Source organism: Melanostigma gelatinosum (genome assembly GCF_949748355.1).
Source record: "Melanostigma gelatinosum genome assembly, chromosome: 9".
Classification (NCBI taxonomy): domain Eukaryota; kingdom Metazoa; phylum Chordata; class Actinopteri; order Perciformes; family Zoarcidae; genus Melanostigma; species Melanostigma gelatinosum.
Genome location: NC_136642.1, coordinates 3,775,904 through 3,797,302, shown reverse-complemented (window position 1 = coordinate 3,797,302; position 21,399 = coordinate 3,775,904). Strand labels below are relative to the sequence as shown.

General features: G+C 41.7%; 1 protein-coding gene across 1 annotated transcript; it reads left to right on the top strand.

Annotated features, from left to right (window-relative positions):
* The first annotated feature begins 287 nt into the window (after positions 1-287).
* herpud2 (HERPUD family member 2) lies at positions 288-8,402 on the top strand. The gene is made up of 9 exons (XM_079275075.1): positions 288-375; positions 1,971-2,375; positions 3,916-3,993; positions 4,562-4,669; positions 5,416-5,564; positions 5,869-5,994; positions 6,317-6,652; positions 6,867-6,963; positions 7,526-8,402. The coding sequence occupies exons 2-9, from the start codon at positions 2,229-2,231 to the stop codon at positions 7,730-7,732; spliced, it is 1,248 nt and encodes a 415-aa protein (XP_079131201.1). The 5' UTR covers positions 288-375; positions 1,971-2,228; the 3' UTR covers positions 7,733-8,402.
* Positions 8,403-21,399: the final 12,997 nt, after the last annotated feature.

The window sequence follows — 21,399 nt, the reverse complement described above, 5'->3', positions numbered from 1 at the left end:
TGGTGACATCACCTGTTAAATGGTTTAGTGTGAGAGTCTGTGAGGGATTTTTAGTCAAAAAGAGGAGTAATAAGAGGCATAAATCAAAAATAATAAGTTATTTTCAAATCTGTCTTGCTTTATTTAAGTGAGGAGGAAACTAATCTGAAGTAATTTATTAACCAAACAGAGGAGGGATCATCTGACTACTTCCTCGACTGGTCCTTCTGGTTTCTGAACCGGATCTGTTGTCCCGGATCAGCTGTTGTGTTGTGGCCGATGACGTGGCTTCCGGTCTCTCTCTCTCACACACATCCGACATTATTACAACAACAAGTCGACAAGGCGAGCCGAGCTGGGACGAAGAGACGACGGAACCACCGGAGTAATAAACAGGTACAGTGAGGGGGAATAAAAGAAAATAAAAGCTTTTTTCTGATGTCGGTAACATGGCGTCTGTTCGTTAAGTTAAACGTGCTGTCACCGCCGTCAACTGTTTTACAGATTGGGGTTTTTTTTCCCAGCAAGCAACAGCGAAGCTAACGTTAGCCTACAAGCTAACAAGCTAACCCTGTTACCCTGGTTTCAAAGACGGGTCAAGATATAACCCGAGCCGTTACAGGAGTCACCTAAAGCTACTTTCGTGATTTTATTTGTTGGTTTTGGCAGCGGATAACCCGGGTTAGCTTGACTCGGGAGTGAATTATCCCGGTGGTTAGTAGTTAGTTAATTGTTTGACAGTTTTTACTGTAAGATGACGCAACGTAGCAGGTGTCAGAAAGTGTGAAGTGAAACTCGCGATGGCGGTTAGCTTCTGTCTTCATGCTTCAATGGTTCTCTTGCCTTTAAAATACAGACTGTGTGTGTGTGTGAGAGAGATATTTAAATACCTTATTTCAGGGTCAGAAAATCAATTTCCAAGCATAAACAAAGACATCATTCTATCAATAAGCAAACTATTACCATGGACTCATCAGTCTGAACCAATGTTGTTTCCCTCAGTTTGCTTGTGTTCCTTTGTTTGTTTTTGTCATTTTCCTTATCTTGCTTTGTATAATCTCTTTTTGCTGTTTATGTGTACTTGTCTCCACTTGTCTTGTAATCCCCTTACACTCAATCTATTACTAAATACAATAGAAATGTGAAATATTAAATTAGTTAAAAACAGTTAAAGGCCAAAAGTGGACGGCCATTATGTAAAATCCTAAAGCATCCAAATTGATGGAACGGTATTCAGCTGTAGGTCATGTTACGTCATGTAAGCGATTCAGTGAGTCTGCTACACTCGCACTAAAAGCAGTCTTTCAAGATCATTCCTGGGACCAGGTACCTGCAGAACCAGCTGGTCACCGGAGCCAGTTTAAACCGGACCAGGGTTCCAACGCAACATAGATGTAATATATTGATGGTAATTGTTTCGACAAAGGCATTCAAGATGTACAGATTAATTTGTGGTGATGGGAGTCCTACGACTCATATCATACCATATCAGACTCTTGGTGCAACAATAACCCCGCTCTATTAATGTGCCTGAAGCACCACTTTAAAGCTTGGTTTACCCGAGATGTGCTCATACGTTTCTTAGAAATAAAGCATGAAAAAGGACTAATAAACTAAAACGTCCCATGAGTCAACTAACCAGCTAAGACACAGCAGCCCAAAAGTTATCCTGCATGTATGTGTCTCTAATATTTAGTCTTATACATAATATAATCCACCTTTCATTATAACGTAGTACAATACTACAGCCTCTAAAGTGACTAAACGAACGCTTTTTTATTAATTCAGCTTTAACAAATATGGCTGAAATAAGATGTCGCTAAGACCATGGTATAAAACCGGAGACAAGACATTCAAAACATTTTACGTATATGATTGCAGTAAAAATAACTTATTCAAATAATAGTTAAATCTATACAACCAGATATATAATGTTTGAAAGACTTATTTCCCCTCAAAGAGACTTTTCGTCATATTTTTCTACCACCTAGAAATCCAACGACGATCACCACAGAAGAATTCCCATCAATACAGTCGGAAACCACCAACTTACCCAACAGATGAGGCAAATGTTGTAGAGGGGGAACCACACTGCCCCCCCACCACCACCACCAGAGACAGCTTTAGGTGTGTTTCAACTGAGCCCCAGAATGGAGCGGGTTTGAGGCAGCTTCCTCCTCAGGTGTGTCCTGAGTTGTGACACAATTCGCTCAGGTTCTTCAGAGCCCACCCTGCTAGTAATATGAGCCATGGACTCCTGGGCAGTTGATAGTCCTGTAACCCTGGTCCTCAAGGCCCCCAACCAGAAGTATGACGACCAGACCATTAACTGCTTCCTCAACTGGACTGTGGAGCGGCTGAAGAGTCACATCTCCAACGTGTACCCCAGCAAGCCGGTAAGTCGCTCCCATGTTTGATGTTTTCTTCAAATTAAGTCTTGAGTTTAAGCTGACTCGTGGACCAGGAGTGACTCCTAAAAGTGTATAATGATCTTAGGGTGGACATAGAACTAAATGTGCTTTAAATAAACTGAACCAAAACATAAATATAGGGCTGCGAGTGACAAATATTTAAATTATTTGTTTTCCATTGCCGTTTATTTTCCAGTAATTAATTAACCCCTTGGTCTACAAAACATACGCAACACAATTCCAGAGAGACAAAGTGCTTCAAGTGTCTTTTTTTTGTCTTAAAGTTCCCAAAGATATTTACAAAACATTAAATTCTCATAAATATTTGTCATATTTCTTTAAAAATGTTAGCGTGAAATAAAAAAAAGTCTGCCGGTGTATTCTTCATACTTCACGGAGCACAGACGCTTCCTGGATTTTATGTCAGTTGCGCTTTTTTATTTTTTACAGCGTGGAGAGAAAAATGATCCTTTTTGAACCACTCCCTCCGACAGAGTTCCACACGATCATGTGACTAAATGCACTGCTGCGGTGTTCATCCTGTGTGTGGAGGGTGTTAACAGGTGCATTGTGTTGGTGTGTGAACAACGAGCCGCCTGCTCGCACCTTTTGACCGCTTTGCAGCACGAAAAGAAGAAAGAAAAATAAGAACATTGCAGCATTTCACTTTTAGCAGATTTCTGACGTGCAGAATGGAAAAGAAAAATACATCTTTACAAATGTTTCTGTTTCATTTTGTCATGACCAAAAACAGACAACAGATATTTAGAGCAAAGCAAAGTGTGTTAAAATAAAAGTGAAAGTTTGCTCCTCGAGTTAATCAGGTCGTGTTGCAAAAGAAGAAGAGAAACGATAAAAGAGAAAGCTCAGCACACATGAACACAAACCTAGTTGTATGAGTTTTTTACGCTCCAGTTGTCAGTAGTTTTTTTTATCATGGGCAAGTGTACTTATACAGTACTTATAAGTGCAGGTCCTCGGGAAGCACAGAAAATATGATCGTACATACTGCGTGTGCTTTTAGTAAACCTCAAAATCTAATGTGTAGCTCAGCAATCTAATCTCATCTGAAGGTGTCTAATCAGTCACCCTCTGGTGTTCTAACACTCCACACAACAAGGTCTTCCCCTCTCACAGCGACAAACATCAGTCTGTTTATCGAAGAGGCTGAATGTTTCTGCTGAGAGTTCATGCTCGACCTTCGAAACAGAAGTTGAGAAAAGTCTCAAATGGTCCATTTTGTCAATTTCCTTATTTTTTCCTGAGCACCTGAAGGACTTCTCATCCGGGTTTTCTTAAACCTCGACCGTGGGGATACTTGAAACGTTTGTTGACGTTTGAGGTTTTAGTCGCCCATATCTGTTTACACTGTAAAGAAAAAGAAAAGTGGGGTGGCTGAGACAGTCACACAGTGACCTAAAGGCACTTTCCTGTTTTAAGTAAAAACAAACGTATTCTCACCGTTTCACGCTGTTTTCGCCACCAGTCCATTCTGTCTCACCATGCGATGCTGTTTGTGTTGCAGCTGTCCAAAGACCAGCGGCTGGTGTACTCAGGGAGGCTCCTTCAAGACCACCTACAGCTCAGAGATGTGCTCAGAAAGGTAAGGCTGTGTGTGTGCATGAGGTGAGTGTATGAGCAATGTTTGGCAACCCACCCAGGTGGATTTGTCCCCGTCTGAAAAAGCCTTTTTAAAATGTATATATGTTCAATTTTTTCTTCATCTGCTGCAACTAAGGATTATTTAAGCTGCAGATAATTTTCGCAATTAATAATTTTGTCTATAAAACGTGAAAAATGCCTGTTTATAAGTCAAAGTGTAAAATATTACATTTAAAATGTTTGACAGAGAAAAGCCTCAAGCCTACTTGTTTGAGAAGCTTGGACCAGCAATTCTTTGGCATCTTTGCTTGAAAAAACAACACACAGCACACACACACTATATGTGTGTGTGTGCTGTGGGAGAACTGAAACAGGCTGCCTGGGAAACAATCACTGATCTGATGTGTTTTACCGACAAAGGCTGAGCATTGTGTCTGAATTCTGGCCATTTCCTCTTTAATCCTCTCTCTCTCTCTCTTTCTTTCTTTCTTGTTTTATCGCTCTGCTCTGTTGCTACCCTCACTTCCTCCTCTCTCTTCCTCCCACATCCTTGACTCGTGGACCCGCAGCAGGATGAATACCACATGATGCATCTAGTGTGTACCTCTCACAGCCCCCCAGCCTCGCCCATGCCCCGGAGCCCCGACATGGCCAGCTCTTCTGCTTCTGACTCCAGTGTGAGTAGACCGGCACACACCAACTCTCCCCTAGGGCTCAAACTGTATATAAGAAGTTGCTGTAATCAATGTGACGTCGCCCACTGGTTTGAAGACTGCCCTTTTGGCCGTCGCCATCTTGTTTTTTTGCAGCCAGATGTGACAAAAGAGGGTGGAGCTAAGTACAAGCGAACGCTGAACACGGTATTTTTAGTCGACCAAACCTGTTACAACTAGCTGTCATGAGCTGAAAACACTGAAAGGGTTAAAGTTGTAAGACAAAAACACGGCCGACCAGACGACGCTGTCGCAGCGACCTGTCAATCACAAGGATCAGGTTTGGGCCGTGACGTCACAGATCCACATTCAACACATTTCTTTGTCAACATCATTCCTTCAGTCACGGCGGGCTGCTGACTCAGCTTTTAGTTTCTATTCTTGACTCCATGTTACTTCAGATGAAAATAATCCCAACGAGCTCCACACAGTGAGGGTAACGGAATTTAAATTTGGGGGAAAAGAGCGCACATGGTGTTGGATCAGTACTCTGTATCAGCGGACGCCCTCAGTTGAGGTTTAAGGAGAGTGAAAGTTCGATTGGTCCGTCCCCAGTGAGCTGTAACAGTTTGGTACTAGCTCGCTTTAGGTTCAGTCCCCAAAACACACCTTTTGTAAAACCTCCTCTCTTATCTTTGTATTTATTATTTTTTAAATGCCGCAACGTGCTCATTTCAACATCTGATTGGTGTTCACATCTCGTCCCTCAGAGTTCAGATGCCGCCGGCTCCGCCTCCCATGCCAGTCAGCCAGCCTCCTCCTCCTCTTCCTCTTCCGTCCCAGGAAGTCATGACGGGCTGAGGTATCGCGGCGGCGTCCCCCAGTACAACCCTCAGAGCCCCGCTGGAGTCCCTCAGTGGTAAGCAGGTCCTCCACAGTATAACTGATGCACGACTCATTCTCACTGGCGCTTCAGTGTTTTCCTTTAAATAGGACTACGGTGGTTTGTCAGCTGTGCTCTACGGTACTGAAGCTTGGTGGTTTTTTTTGTTGGGTTTTATTACACTGGAAACAGAACTGCGGGACCAGACGATTGTAAAATATATTTCCAATGTGGATGATGAAGAGAAAACTAAAGAGGCGGAACACGTTGTCATTAGCCTGTGTGTGTGTTTGTGCACAGTGTAAAGGTATGTAATAACAAACATGGCGCTCCTCCACAGGCCAGACGGAGCCCAGGTCCCTTTGCAAGGAGACCTCCCTGCCAACATGCCCCCCCACCCCATGTACATGCCCATGCAGATGCTGTGGTGGCAGCAGATGTATGCACGCCACTACTACATGCAATAGTAAGTTGAAAAGATGTGTCTGTCAAGGTTGTTTATATAGATTTCATCTTTTTATAATTGCTGCCATTTTACATTGTTTAAAAGAATTATAACAGTGAGAAAATGTGCATGTTATACTACATAGATATGATTAATTACAGCTACTTTGACATACCACTCATACATTACATATAAATATGAATGCGTATGGGATTCATTGTTCCCTTTCAGCCGATGACGTCCTGTAAATGCAGCAACACTCAGCTTTTTCTCATTATTTCTTCCTCTGAAGTTGAGTTGGTTGTATTTTCTTCTAAACATCTGAATGTTTTCTCCTCATCAGTCAAGCAGCAGTAGCTGCCTCCCAGCCTCCCAGCACCCCCCCGCCTTCCTCCCCCTCCCCCTCGCCCCTTCAACCCGCCCAGCCCAACGAGGCCGTGCAACCCCCGCTGGGGCCCAACCCGGCCCCCAACCCTCTGCCCGAGAACCAGCCGGCCAACCCCAACATCCAGATGAACGCGCAGGGCGGGGCGGTGCTGAACGACGACGAGCTCAACCGCGATTGGCTGGACTGGTTGTACACGGTGTCCCGCGCCGGCGTGCTGCTCAGCATCGTCTACTTCTACTCCTCCTTCAGCCGCTTCGTCATGGTGGTCGGCGCCATGCTGCTCGTCTACCTGTGAGACACTTATATTTGACACACACTTGTTTTCATTTTTCACATTTGCTTTAATTTATATTCAGTTGACTGTATGTGTGTTTATGGCCACAGTCAGTTTTCACAAATCTTTCCATGGGATTAAAAAAATAAACATTTGAAAACATTTCTATGTAAGTGAGATAAAAGCTTTAAACCCAAGTTGAAGAGTATGTTTGTGTTTTTTTCCCTCCAGGCATCAGGCTGGTTGGTTTCCCTTCAGGCAGGAGCAGCAGAACCTCCTCCAGCCTCCTCAGGAGGCGGCGGAGAGACACCAGGACATACAGGAAATGGTGAGCTGGAGGACGTCTCTCGACATCGCTGCTTTTCTTAATCTCCGCAACAACCATCCAACAGCTTTTACCTATCGGTCCAGCATGTTGCTCCTGACTGCTGTTACATGAACCTACTGTTCTATGTAAGATTTCTACGGTTGACAAGTGACGACATAAAATCTTTAATAGATCTGCGTAAAGATAAAAAGCTGGTGATTACAGCACATGGCGGGTTCGATTCTGGCCTTGAGAGCTTTGTAGCATGTAATAACCCTTTTTATCTCTATCTCTCTTTCTCCCCCATTTCTACACTGTCCTCTGTCAAATATAAGCAAAAATAATCTTAAAAACCCCAAACAGACTATTCGCTGTATCAAGTTGTGTAAAAGACAGCAGATCTGCATCCGGGTACAGATTTGTTCTTAGGACATGGCTCAAGTGTCATTAAAATCAAATTTTGGAGATTAACTACTGAAAATTAAACCAAAACATGAAGGTAATTGATGAATGTAATGATCACATTGCATCTATGTAGCATCACATCATCAATATTTTCTGTATCGGCCCATCTGTGTGTCAGGAACGCCTGATGGATGACGGGATGGACGACGACGACGATGACCGGGGTGAGGAAGGAGCTGGAGGCCCCGAGGACCAGAACCAGGACCAGGCCGCCGCTGATGCTGCCGTCGTCCCCGAGCCCAGCCTCTTTACCACCGCGTGGTCCTTCATCAGCACCTTCTTCACCTCGCTTGTCCCAGAGGGACGGCGCCAAGCAGCCAACTAGACAGACCCCACCCCCTCTGCCCTACCTCTCATACACCCCTCTTCCTCCTGCCAGCAGGTACCCCTCGACAGAAGTATCACAGTTCCCACCTGTACTGTCTTAAATACCCCCAAACCATCTTCAGATACCCCGATACGTTCAAATACCTTTTTCCCAGCCGGGCGGCTACAAACCTCGTACATTCAGAACAGGCTCCTCTGGAGTTTGAGAGCAAGATGCATTGTGAGTTCAGTGGGAGGATCAGAAAATAAAGAGTTAATCCCGCGATGTGTTAATGGATCAAGTGCTTCAGCAGTGATGTCTGTTTTCTTCCTCTTTTTTTACTTTCATTGTTCATGAATTCATTGATATGTGGTGATGGTGAGAGAACCTGGGGGGAGCTGTCTTCCATTTTAAACAGTGATGAGGTCATGCTTTTGAAACTTTTAAATGAGAGATGTGAAGAAAAACAAATCAGGATGAATGGGGAGATGTGTTCTTAAACCGTGAAAACCCCCACAACCCTAAAGACATTTCCATGTGTGCACACGATGTGCATAAAGACATTGCAGCTACTGAAGCACATTGTTTTCCCACTTTGTGTATTTGAACATTATTTACACATGTAAGTATATGCATCTTTAATTCCGGGACATATGCTTTTTTTGAATAAAATCTTGCTGCAGTTCGACTCGTCAACTGTGTTTCACTTCCTGTGTTTCACTTCCTGTTACTGTATCTGTAGTTCCTCTGATGACCTGCAGGTGGCAGTGCTCACACAAGCATGTCAAAGTAGTTTGAACTTCTTTGTACTGGAACCTTCATAAATCGTTTCATGCAACAATTGTTTGCATGATTTGATGATCATAACTACTGCTTTTACACAAATGCAAAAAACTGAAATATTTTCTTAGGTCCATATTTTTTGTCATGTCCTATAATTTTTTATCATGTAAATGTTACATGGTATACAAATATGTCAACAAAAATGTTCCACACAAAGAAACACACTAACAAAAATGGTAAAACACAAATGCTAACACAAAAAAAGCAAACTGGACGAGATTAAAATATCTAACAAAAGAAATGAAAAGACTCAAGTTAAGTGATATAAAATAACTTCAGGAAACAGTTAATTTAACTGCTATCATGCATAGTTATGCATTCTGTCTCAAAGCTGCGAGAGATAGTAAATATGTCTTTATTACAGGAACATGTGTATGAAACAATGAACAATATCGTACACGAGCAACTATGCAGTCACAGTTAAAACATGACTTCCAACAGGCCAAGACTTGTTTCCCTACGGTTAGCCCCACTGCAGCGTGGTTCTATACATTTCTAGCCAAGTATCAACATTAATTGGAAGGATTACCACGAGGGAGTTCTGTACACGCATTCATGGTCCACAGAGGATGAATCTCACTGACTTTGGTCCATAATAAAATTAGACGTAAACTCGGCTCAAATGACATTTTTATATTCATCATCTCCCCATATTTGACATTTTATTAAAATGGGTCCTTAAGAGGTTATGTCAATATTTCACTTGATTGTTGTTAATGAGGGCCCTGACTATGTACATGAATATTGTCTTAAAATATTACTGTACAGTTTTTGGGAAAATTAAAGGCAAAATCAGCTAAATTTACATTCATTTTCATAATTTTCCTATATGACAGGTTATAAATACACATCCTTAAGAGATTACAAGAAACTTTCCTGCCAACAGAATTGCTGTCATATATTGTGCAGTTAAGCCTTGATGAAGACATGGCAATGCTTTACTTGGACCATGACTTCGACAGTGTCGTCAGTATGATGAGGCTCTACAAATCTGTTGGACACGGAAGTGGTCTTGCAAAGAGACTAAAGGAGCTATTTAGTGAAAATAGCAAGTGGATGATGTCCTGGGTACTGCCTAGGAATATGAGCTGTGGCCAATTTAAAATCCTGGACATTTTTTGAAAGACGCAGCCTTAACTCGTGTGTTTATGGTTACAGCAGCTTCAGGTGTGTTTGTAGTTTAATGTACTTAAGCATTTAGAAGAAAGGGGTTTCTTAGACTATCTGTGGCTCGCTGTCTTTTTTTGTGAATGCTGGTAAAGTTCTTGCCACTATGGGTTCTTCATGAGGAGATTTTGTTCGTTAGAACTGAATTGTTTGTATGTTTGAAAATTGTTGTATTGTTAAGCTATCAAAAGGCCGCAACATGAGGTAGACAAGACGAGTATAAAAGTAATCAAATAGACATTTATTGAAGAACAAATAACTGAACTAAACAAACCGCCAGCCAGCCAGCCAGCCAGCCAGGGTTTTTAAATGCGGGTTTTATTGCATGATCAAGTGAAACTGTATTCAATTTTTTTACAATTTTCACGAGACAAAATTAATTAAATGTAAAAATGTTACTTATGTGCAGTACTTAAATACATTTAATGCAGGCTAATTTGTTAAATTCCAACACATACAAACAGAACTGATGCTAACAGACACAGAAAAAATAACATATCCAGGAAAAACATCTGAGAAAACAGCCAAGACGAGGATATTCCTTTTGCTCCTACCAGCTGTTTTTTTATTATCTACCTGAATATTCTATTTTAATTCATATTGGAACACCTAACATGGCCTTTGGGACAACAAGAACAGAGATGGTGCAGGAACGTCGACACGTGGCTCGAAGCATCAGCTGTGCGACAGCTTTTCTTCATATTTATTTATACTGTGATATTGTACGACTAAAGATCTAAAATGTTACTTTATTTCTAAATTAGTTTTTAACATCGAAAACAACTGTGCCATGTTTTCTGCCACAAAGCCACCCACTCCAGGACCGGCTATCACTGAATAAGGTGTTGTTCTAATTAATTGTATTTGTGCATTTGTTAATGGATCTGAGTTTTTGTTTTGGCATTTAGTAGATTTAATTGAGAATGGACAGTAGAGTGCTGACAGGAATGAGGGTAGAGGGAGAATGGGAATGTTGTGGTGCCATTCAAAGTCATATTGCGGTTTCCTCCTCGAACACTCGGGCACCTCTTGTTTTAATCGTGGCAATGCAAAGATGGTGTACCTTCTTTTGAGTTTCCAGGAATATGTGTGCAATTTCAAATTAACTAAATACATTGGACGACAAGGCAAAAAAATATGTTATATTCGTGTTGAATAAATATATTATATTTGGTTTTTATTTGATGGACCACACATTTTCAGTAAACATGCAATTCATTTGATTTTTTTCTGTTTACAGATATCATCAAGAATGTCCAGTTCATGACGTGGAAATGTACGTTTTGTGTGTTCTCCTCTAATGGACAAGCAGAAATAATCTGCAGTCATGGACAGATGGCCTGCATTGTTCAGCGAAAGACAGGTAATGCTTTGCCAACTGAGTACAGCATAGAAATCCTGTATTTTGTTCCTTGAACATTGATGGAGTCAGAAAGCTTGTACTCTCTTGCAATCATATTAGGGATTTCTTTCCTACAGTTCAATGCTGCTCTTATTTTCCCTCACTCATACATACTCTATATTTTGTCATCTGTCTGTTTCAGCTGAGTGCCGAGTTCAGGAGGATCGTCACTGTAGACCTGCTGGAGGCATTGCTGGATGGACTAGGTGACTTGGTGCCAAGTCTTCTAGAGCTGTACAAAGCAGACGTTGCATCGAGCAGGAGATTGCATCAGAGCGGTGTTCTGCAGTGTCTGCACAAGGAGGTATGTACTGGGTAGAAAAAAGAGTTCATTCATTGTATAACTTTGGTATCACATTCATCTACTCTTGCCTGTTCTTGTAGGACACAAACCAAAAGAGAAGAACAGCCGCCCTGCTTGGTCTTCCATGCTATCTTTCAGAGGATTCTTTTTATAGAGTGGCAGATATGTTTTAAATTTGGAGTTGTTGGTTAATATTTGAATGTCTTCATACATCTTCAGGCTCATGGAGAAACCCTTGACGTGATCATGAAAGGAATGCACGTTGGACTGTTGATTGGACGCGAAGGCAAACTTCATGATGCATTTCCGTTTTGTTGACCTGATGTAAAACAATTCTTTGTTTTAACTCGCCGTACCAAGTTCAAACAACAAGTGAAAAAAAGTGAATTCAACTCTGACAACTTAAACAGTAATGTTGAGGCAACTAGAACATTGCAGTTAAATCAACTGATTGAACTTTAATTTCAAAGTTGAATCAAAGGCAGTCTTCAAGTTGAGTTAACGTGCATTTTCAAGGCAGCAGGTGAACTTTCATTTGCAAGTTTAACTGACTTGAAATGTCTTACAGTGTACGGCACAATCCCGACGTCCCCCCTGAACCCTCAAACCCTCAAACCCTCAAACCCTCAAACCCTGACCCTTCAGGGACTTCACTGACGTCACCTTGGTTGAGTGTGAAATATTAAGCTCGACACATTAAGTTTCCATGACGTCGTTATGTACAATTGTGGCTCTTTATACTTGTTTACTCCCTTCAATGTCTTCCAGGCTCTTGCCTCACGAGATGAGAAGTAATTGTCAAAAAAAGGAGAAAAATGATTTATCAACCTGAAAATGCTTTAACACTTAGCACATCAATATATTCTTTCAAACTGTTTTGCTTTGTAAAGGTCTTATTAAGATGGTGAACGATCAGCATGTCAGCATTGTCATTGTGAGCATGTTAGCATGCTAATTTTAACATTTAGCTGAAAGCACCACTGTGCCTGAAGCACCGCCATAGACGTAGTGTTCTTAGAAATGAAATACCGTCTCACTGCACGGGTGAGTGCCTTGCTCGAGGGCAGCTAAGTGGTAGAGAAACGGTGGCGGGGGATGTCTCATTGTCTTCACCTGCTGAGAACTGTCAGGTGTCTTGTATCTATGGGTCGTAGCGACATTCAGCAAAACACAGGCCACACATTTTGCAGCAGATATATGATGTCCTTGAGTTTTAAAAGCACCTTAATGAGAGTTTGAATTGTGTTCCTCGGCTGCATGTTAGAAGCTCAACCTGCAGCTCTGACACGCTGTTCCTCACTGATAGAGAGGTGAGCAGGGAAGCGGCTCAGACAGCGATGCACTTCAGAGAGTCCTCCAAAGCCCCCTAATCAAATGACCATGGATTTCTGTGTAGTTGGTCCTAGATGGCCCAATTAATTATGCATGACAGCGGCTTGACGGCCGTTTGATTTCGTTACGCGCGCCCCCTCCGAGCCGCCGATCCAATCAGGTTAGGACCCCCCCACCCCCCAATCCCTCCTCCGTGGGGTTAGACTCCCCTTATCAGAGGGAGCGATTTCTTTAAGAGGGTGTTTGAGGCCTTGTAGGACATTTCATCATCATAATAAGTCCTTATTATGCAGACGGCTCCCTCCTGTTTCCCTGCTATCAGGTCTCGTTGTCTTTGGGGAGGCAGCAGTTGGGCTGGACACATGCCACGGAGACACACTGACTTTATTAAATGAACACAGAGAGGAGACGGGGGACGAGAGACAGCGAGAGTGACAACTGTGAGGACGGGACGGCGATGCACTGCAGCGCCACGCTTTCAGTAAAAGGGCCCCGAGTGAGCTTTTAGACGAGATATTATTGGTTGATCACACATATTTTATACTGTGTGACCAATAAGTGACAGAACTGCTGAAGACATGCTTGAGATTATTAAGAAACAGAAAATCAGCAAAAGAAATCCACTGCTGGTATGTGAATATTAGGCGTTGGGTGCATCAAGAGGAACAGAATTCTCCAGCCGGGTGCCGTCAAACTACTGCAGAGGAAGAGGAAGAGGAAGAGGGTGCAACGAGATGACGTAATCAAAGAGTCACATCAGTCAAACCTCAAGTGATGCAAATCCATTGAGGAAAACATGATGGAAATACAATACTTTTGTTCCATATTCGCTCCACAAGGATCTGATGTTTTCGTCTCTCCCGTGGAAGCTTGAGAGAAATACGGAAATTTAAAATGTGCATAAAAACAGGTGGATGCAAATGCACTTATTGTCATCATTACATAGTTTGTTCACCAGAGAGCAGAAAAAATGTATTTAACGCAAAGCTGGAACGATTAATCTGATCGTGGAAAATCAATCTTCAACTGTAATGTGAAGTTGAGTGGAACACTTTCAATCACCTTTCAGTTGTTTTTAGCTCCGCCCTCCTCTGTCACTTCTGGTTGCAAAAAAAACAAGATGGCGACGGCCTGAATGCAGAACTTGAGGCATCAAAACTGCAATTCACGAACCGATGGGTGACGTCGTGGTGACTACGTCCACTTCTTAAATACAGGCCGTGACTTTTCAACTGTGACGTTTCCGGCTCTTGTTCACAATTAAAGGATAAAAAAATCTGAGAGATTAGTTTCTGACTTCACATCATCACAAAGGCGTACGTTTGGTTTTAGAAGGGGGAGTACTGAAGTCAGAGGTTCTGCAACCTGGGTTTGGGGTTGGACCCAAAATTGTATGTTGTTTTTTTAAAAACCTAAATAACCTGCAGAGGAAGTTGAAGTACTTGTTTCAGCCCTGAGCAGTCTTCCTCTTCGACTGAGATTTGCATCTTGTAATCCGGAAATGGATTTTGGAAGCTGCACAGTCAGAGCAAAAATAATGTCCTTAATGTCCCAGGTGGAAGTCAGGCCCTTGTGTCCTGCATCAATTATCTTAAAACAAGGATGTTCACTTGGGTTTTGGAGGTGCAGACATAAAGAACACACATTTCTACACGTATATATATTCATGTAAAAACCGATGACCAGTTACTACCAGTAGAGTATCTCGTGTTCAGTATGAACAGAGTGAAGGTTTCTGAACTTCACCTAAATAAAGTCTGAAGAGGTCCAAACATGTCGAATGAAGGACAAACACAAACTCGTTGGTCTTACACTGACTTTGTTCCGTATACTACAAGTGTTGCCGATGTTTTGTATGTTAAGTAGATTTTTGGAAAATAACTACAGCTGTCAGATAAATGTGGTCCGATGAAATGTTCAATATTTCCCTCTCAGAGGTAGTGGAGTATATAAAGTAGCAAAAAATGGAAAAACTCCAGTAAAGTACCTCAATACAGCGCAGTACTACTTTGTTTCACATCTGATTTGGGGTTATTCCTTAATGGCATTCCTAAAAAAGGGTCCAACAAATATCAGAAGTAATCTGACAGCAACCTGAACGTCAGACTACATTTGGCCTTAAAACCTAAAAATCTTTTTTTACTTGAGCAGAAATCCCACCGTTTGTGGGCGGGAAGTGAATTTAGCTCGAGCTCTGTCAGGAAGTCCTGTCGTCTCTGCTTGTCCTCGTGCAACTTTGCCTTCAAGGTGCATTTCCCTTCTGAAAACAGATTTCCCCCGTCGTTTGCCAACAGGTTGCACATTTCAGCACAAGCTCCGGTGTGGTCGTCTGGTGTCCTTCGTCTTCCCCGAAGCACTTTGTGGCCGGTTTGTTAAAAGCGCTTTATCGCTAAATCTGACTCGGCACGTCTCGTCGGGACAGACTGCGGCTCATGAGACTCTTGACCTGCAGATAAAACATCCATTAAGTGGCTTGTCTGGGGCCCTTTCTCGACTCTGGCCCTCATTAGCATATTGTTAGCCATTTGCTTGATGGCCGCAGCAATGGCCGCACGCTGCCGTCGTGCAGCCAGTCACCACGCCATAAAGAACCACCTCTCGCTCGGCTGTCGTGCTAAATGACGTCTCCGCCGTTGTAATGCTCGCCGGCTGTCCTCCGCCAGACGATTCAAACGACCGCTAAAAGCCCGGGGGAGGGGAGGGGGAGGGAGGGGGAGGGGGAAGGGCCAAAATGCAAAATTTATGGAAATGACATTAGATTCAGCTCATGCTCCTCACTGTGTAAATTATGCCCCAAAATGGACTCTCTGGCCCGACTGTTGGCTCCAATTTGTTAGGCCATACCTCACGGTGGCTCGTCTTGCCCTTCCCCTCTCCCTTTAATCCAATCAGAGCCACACTGGATGTTATTTATTTGTTTATTTATTTATTTTCCGAAGGATGTAACCGATTCTTATCGGGGCAGAAGTGGGGCCTTGTTCCTGGTGAAACGGTGACTAACGTCCCAGCCATCGATCCGTCAGTTCGTCTGCGGTGGCGGGTGATGGTTCTGGTGATAGACAACAGTGTGTGTGTGTGTGTGTGTGTGTGTGTGTGTTTATATGTATGAGTGTGTACACTTTGCTGGAGTCAATCGTGCAGATATGAGTGTGTTTTTTCAGTCCATGGATTGTGATTGAACATGTGCACATGAACATTAAAACATGGAATGTTATTTTGAGCGGATTTCTGGTCTGACTGGACTTTGTTTTATCTTTAGGAGGCATAATGAACATTCTTGGACCGATTCAAACATCTGCACCAAAGTGCAGCTGCTTGCCTGTAATGTTTATGCTCATGAAAGCGTCGGCAAAATGCCTAAAATGTAAATCTGCGACATTTACGTGCTGCCATTGGAAGATATTTGGGATGCATTTTGGTTCCAGGTCGATTCGCTTTACAGAACATTGTGATTTATGATCTCAGCGCTGGCTTTAATAATTTAACAACTCCTCAGAGTGGATGTTGTTCAGTCTCATTGAGATCATCATTCATTTTGTCATGTTTTGGCAGAATCACAGAATCGTACTTTTACTTCTTGGCAGGAGACATCCTCAGTGAAAGAAGAGATACGGCTGCTGCTGTTCTTCGTTACCGGCCGCGGCAGCGTGTTGGTTGGCTGGTGATGTTTTCAGCTTGTGAGTCTGTGTGTGAGTCATCATGGCCGATGTGCAGATCTGCATACGTAGATCTGCATACGCCATACGTGTGTCTGTCTGTGGGACAGGTGTGACTTCAACGATGAGTGTGGTCCGAGCAAGGGTGCTGTCGGTAGAGGGGGTGGACGTGGGGAACTTTACGCCTCTGGACCGATTTGGCATTTGCGGCAGGTGTGATCCAATCACAAGATGTCTAGTTTTATTATTGTCAACAAGAAAAGACCAAAACCAACTTCAGCTAAATGGCCGTGGTTGCAATAATTCTAAGAGTCTCGTATCTCATCATCTTTAAAAACAAGCAGGTCATTTTCTCGAGATAAAGAGTTAAATATCAAAATAAAGTGATGACAAAATATTGAACTGATTGATTAACATCAAAGTTATATATTCCAGCTTCCCTTTCCTGTCTGTGGCTCTCAACTCCAAGACTTCATTCATTCTTAAAACAGGTTTCACAATTCTCTAAAACAGCTGAGCACTGTATTTTCTCAGCAAACGTTACTTTAACAGAAGGAAACAGTGCGTTTGTTGGGGACTATTTTCAGAGGCGTATTAATCCACATTTGGTGCTGTAGTCAGTATTTCTGGCGGCAGGATGGTGTGTGTGAGATTGAGTCAAAATAAACTACAGCATCAGTATAATATGACACAATACTGACAGGAAACAAGGACAAGATCACCAGACTGGCAATGAGAATAACACTGAGGTAATGTGTGGCAGTGGGTATTTATACTGCAGGTGTAGCGATGACGGGATGAGGAACAGGTGATCTGGTGATTGGTGGGATGACCGGGGTTACATGAATGGAACAGATCACTCAGTACAACCGTTTTTAATATTTCTTGGACAACAATGGAGCTCTATCGGTGGCACAGATTGTTGGTTTGTGTCGGCACGTGGAATTTGTTCATAACAAGAAACTAGAAATCAACAAATTGAGACTTTAATCTTCCTCAACCTCAGTGGGAATAGTGGATTGTTACAGCAGTACAAAATAAAAAAACGATATCACAAAGGAAGAAAACCCAGAAATAACAGAGAATATCTACTGAAAGGACTGAAAATTGTTCTTGTTTCCTAAAGGACATAAATCTAATAATATGTGCTTCATTAAAACCAAGTGAAGCCAATTTATCCAGCAGTTTAGAAACACAGCTCTGTTTTCAGCTGTGAGGCAATGCATGTTCCAGCTGATCCACGAGGCTTTTTAAATAGTTTATTTAGTTTCAGAAGTAGGAGAACTTTATCAACACATAAAGGAACACTTCATCCTTCAATTTATCAGAACAACAAATCAAATTGAAAAGCACCAAATTTGCAGACACAAGGTGAAATGAACTAACGCTGTCTGACAAAAAGTGCAGTAGAAGTATGAAGAAGAATACAGTGGACACATACTCAAAGTGCAACTTCCTTGAATTTGTACTTTTACTCCTTGGTTACATTCCACCACTAACCCTAATCCTAACCCTGAAACTGAAGCAGCTAAATGGAACTCAGCTGTCGTTCACTTTATCATTGATGCCTGTGCAGCTCGAAAGACGTCTTCATGAAATTGTGGACGTGACGGTTGAATCAGTTTGTGAGGCCGTGATGTTCTGTGTTCTCCTGCAAAGAGGACAAGCAAGGGAAACCTGTCCGCACATTTATGAGACAATTGTCCTGCAGATTTAAAAAAAAGGTGAAAATCTGACACCAATCATTTCTTGCTTGAGGAATATTTGTATGAAGCACAATGCGCTGTCAACTATTTTCACAGTTGTGAGAGCTCGTAAAAGTGTCTGGTTCCAAATCTGACCGATCAGCCACGTCACCTTCAATGGCTGTGACACATTAGTGGCTTTTTATTTCCATATTTAAGAGGAAAGAAACATTATTGTAAATAAGTTACTGTGAATATTTAAAGACATAACTTGTTGGTAACGGGTCATAAACTTGTCTGATACAGATTATGGCCGATTTTATTTATATATGATACAGTCATGTTGCAGCATTGTGGGTTACCGTTCCCACTCGTCCAACTTCACACAATGCTCCATGATGACAAAGCAAAAACAGTAATTATCATAAACAAAAACAAAACTGAAACATCACATTGACGTCAGAGCTCAGGTGTCTCCCATTTCTCTGGATCACTTCTGAGACGTTTTGATTGGAGTCCACCTGAGGTCAATTTAAACTGATTGAACATGATTTGGGAATGCACACACACACGCACACACACACACACGCACACACTCTCACACTTGTGTGTGAATGAGGTCTCACAGCTGGCCAATCAGAGCAGAAGCTCATCCATGAGGCGAAGGGATCCACGCGCAGAGCTCAGAGACCGGATTGTGTCGAGGAACAGATCTGGACGAGGCTGCAAAAACATTTCTGCTGAATTGAGGGTTCACAAGAGCACAACGACGTCTGTGTTCCTTCTAAGCACACAGCCAACGCGACCCGAAGACTTATGTATGCGCGATATTTCAATTGTTTTTTTTCTTCTTTTTAATAAAATCTAAAATATATTCTAAAAATGAATTTAAACAATTTCCCCACAAGGATGCAACATAAGAAAATGTGAGAAAAGTGAAGGAGTCTGATTACTTTCGGATGCACTTTGACTTGTAAAGTGAATTGTAATACAACGAGGGACTGAGGTTGCACTGAATCTTTAGTTATATGCTGACTGCAGGTTCTCTGCTGGTCTAAAGGTTTTCAAAATGAATCTGGTAATTCTCTGTTAAAGTCTGTTGAGGTAAGAGTTAATATTCAGACTGAGTGCAATGTATGCCTCGCTTTATGTTTTTTGCGAATGTAGTACAACAGCTGACCACTAGGTGGTGGTGTAGGATGCGTTTTATGATCGTTTAAATCACGACGAAGCTTCTGCGGTAGAATCATTTCTGCTTCTGTTTTTGTTGTCTTTCTCAGCGACACTGAACTTCTTGGCAACTTATTTACTGTTCTGGCTTCTTCACAATACAAACAATATTTCATCCCATAAACTCCAAACGAGGAGATACAGAATACTTTTTAATACTTGCATGGGGAAAATAAATTAGAGATATATTACTCCGCTAGAAATAGCAAATGTCTCACTGTGCGACAGGTGGTGCAGAAACCTTAATAAATGTGTGTCACTTATTTTGAAATTAATTTACAATTCAATTTATTTCTGGGATTCGTGGAGAGAGAAAAGTCAGTCAGTGAAAAGAAAGAACTCAGAGTTTTGGGTGGTGATATATATTTCTCAAGGTTTACAAATAACATTTTTTTTTAAATGTGGCATAGTACATTACACATTATTTCCAGAGAGCAAAATAAATATATTGCACTTAAAAATCAAAACAATCTCGTTCGGTGTCGTATTTGTATTACGTCATACAAAAGAAAACGTCTTGTTGAAAAAGGATTTGTTTTCAGTGGTGAGTCGGGACTGTGCGTATGGTTCAAAAGAGGGAAACAAAAGTGTTTTACATTTACACAATGTAATCAACATTAATTTGTACACACCTGACAAACAGAGCTCAGGTTGCACATCAGGAAAGGACAGAGATCTCAATTCCAAAGCAAAGAAGAAGAAAAGCAGGTCAAAGTACAAAGATGTTCTTGACCTTCCTCAATAAACCGATGAGGTAAAACGAACTGCTCGCACATAAATAACATGCAAGGGGTCAGAACAGAACACGTGTGTCCGTGTTTCACTGCAGCGGGCTTCATATGATGTTCAAACGTGGCAAACTGTGTTTCAGTGTTGGTGTAACCAGCTCATGAATCACTTTAATACACATGTTTGAATTCTGCACAGAGCAGCATTAAAAGTGTCTTCATCGTCCATCACACCTGAATGAACTCATCGTCCACTTTGGATGCGTCTGAAATGCTGCTTTCATGACGCGAGAAGCTGAAATATTTCAGTGTTTCTTTGGATTTTGTGAATAAAGCGTGAAAAAAGTCCAACACAACCAGCGATTTATTGTGTCCTTAAGTCACAATAAATAATAAAGGTTTTAATAGAGCCTGATAAAAACTGCATTTAGTTTTACAAATGTTCGATATTTTAAAGTAAAAAAACAAATAAATTAAATAATCAGCCAATTAATGTAAAACAAACCAACATAGTCGATAAGGATCTCTTAAATCAGTTTGGTTAAGAATTTAAATCAACGATTAGTCATCGATGGGAACTTTGAGAAATGATTCATCGTTTCAGTCATTTGTCAAACATTCACTGCTTCTCGGGATATTATGCATTCATTTGTGATTTATGATCATAAACTGAATATGTTGGGAGTCTTGGACTGCTGGTTGAAAGATAACACCATTTTAATTTGTCATGTTTGGCTCTTAGAAATTCTAACTAATATTTCAAACATCTTTCTGACATTTTATAGACATAACCATTTTCAGCAGAGTAATCAACAACAATAATTAAGTTGTTGCAGCCCCCCAAAAAATGTTCACAGATGAAAATGACCAAACTGCATTCAGAGACAGTTCTTAATAACCTTCAACATATTTGGGCATTTCTGTGCTGCGATTTGGGCCGACACGTACACAGATATCGAGTCTAGCTCGAGTTTTTAGTACTCGGTTATAGAAAACAGTGTTTTTGGATGTTGGAGCTCCTGGATTGAAAACATATCTTCATGATAAAGTGTATTCAAAACAACAGCAATACCCACATCATCTGTGTACCTTGTATTTCTTCATATTGTTTAAATAAATGAATCTCTCTACTCCAGTGAGCTGCCATTTTCTATGCACCAGGTACTGAGTGTGAGTGGGCTCCAGCAGCTTCCGGCCTCGTTTTCTTCCTCGTCCCTGCATGTTTAAATGAGACAGCAGAGCCATTATTTCCAGGTGCGGAGGCCCTTTCGACACGCTCTGAATCAGCCATGAATCAGCTCGGTAACACCTGCTGAAGACCAGCTGCTAACAGGCTGC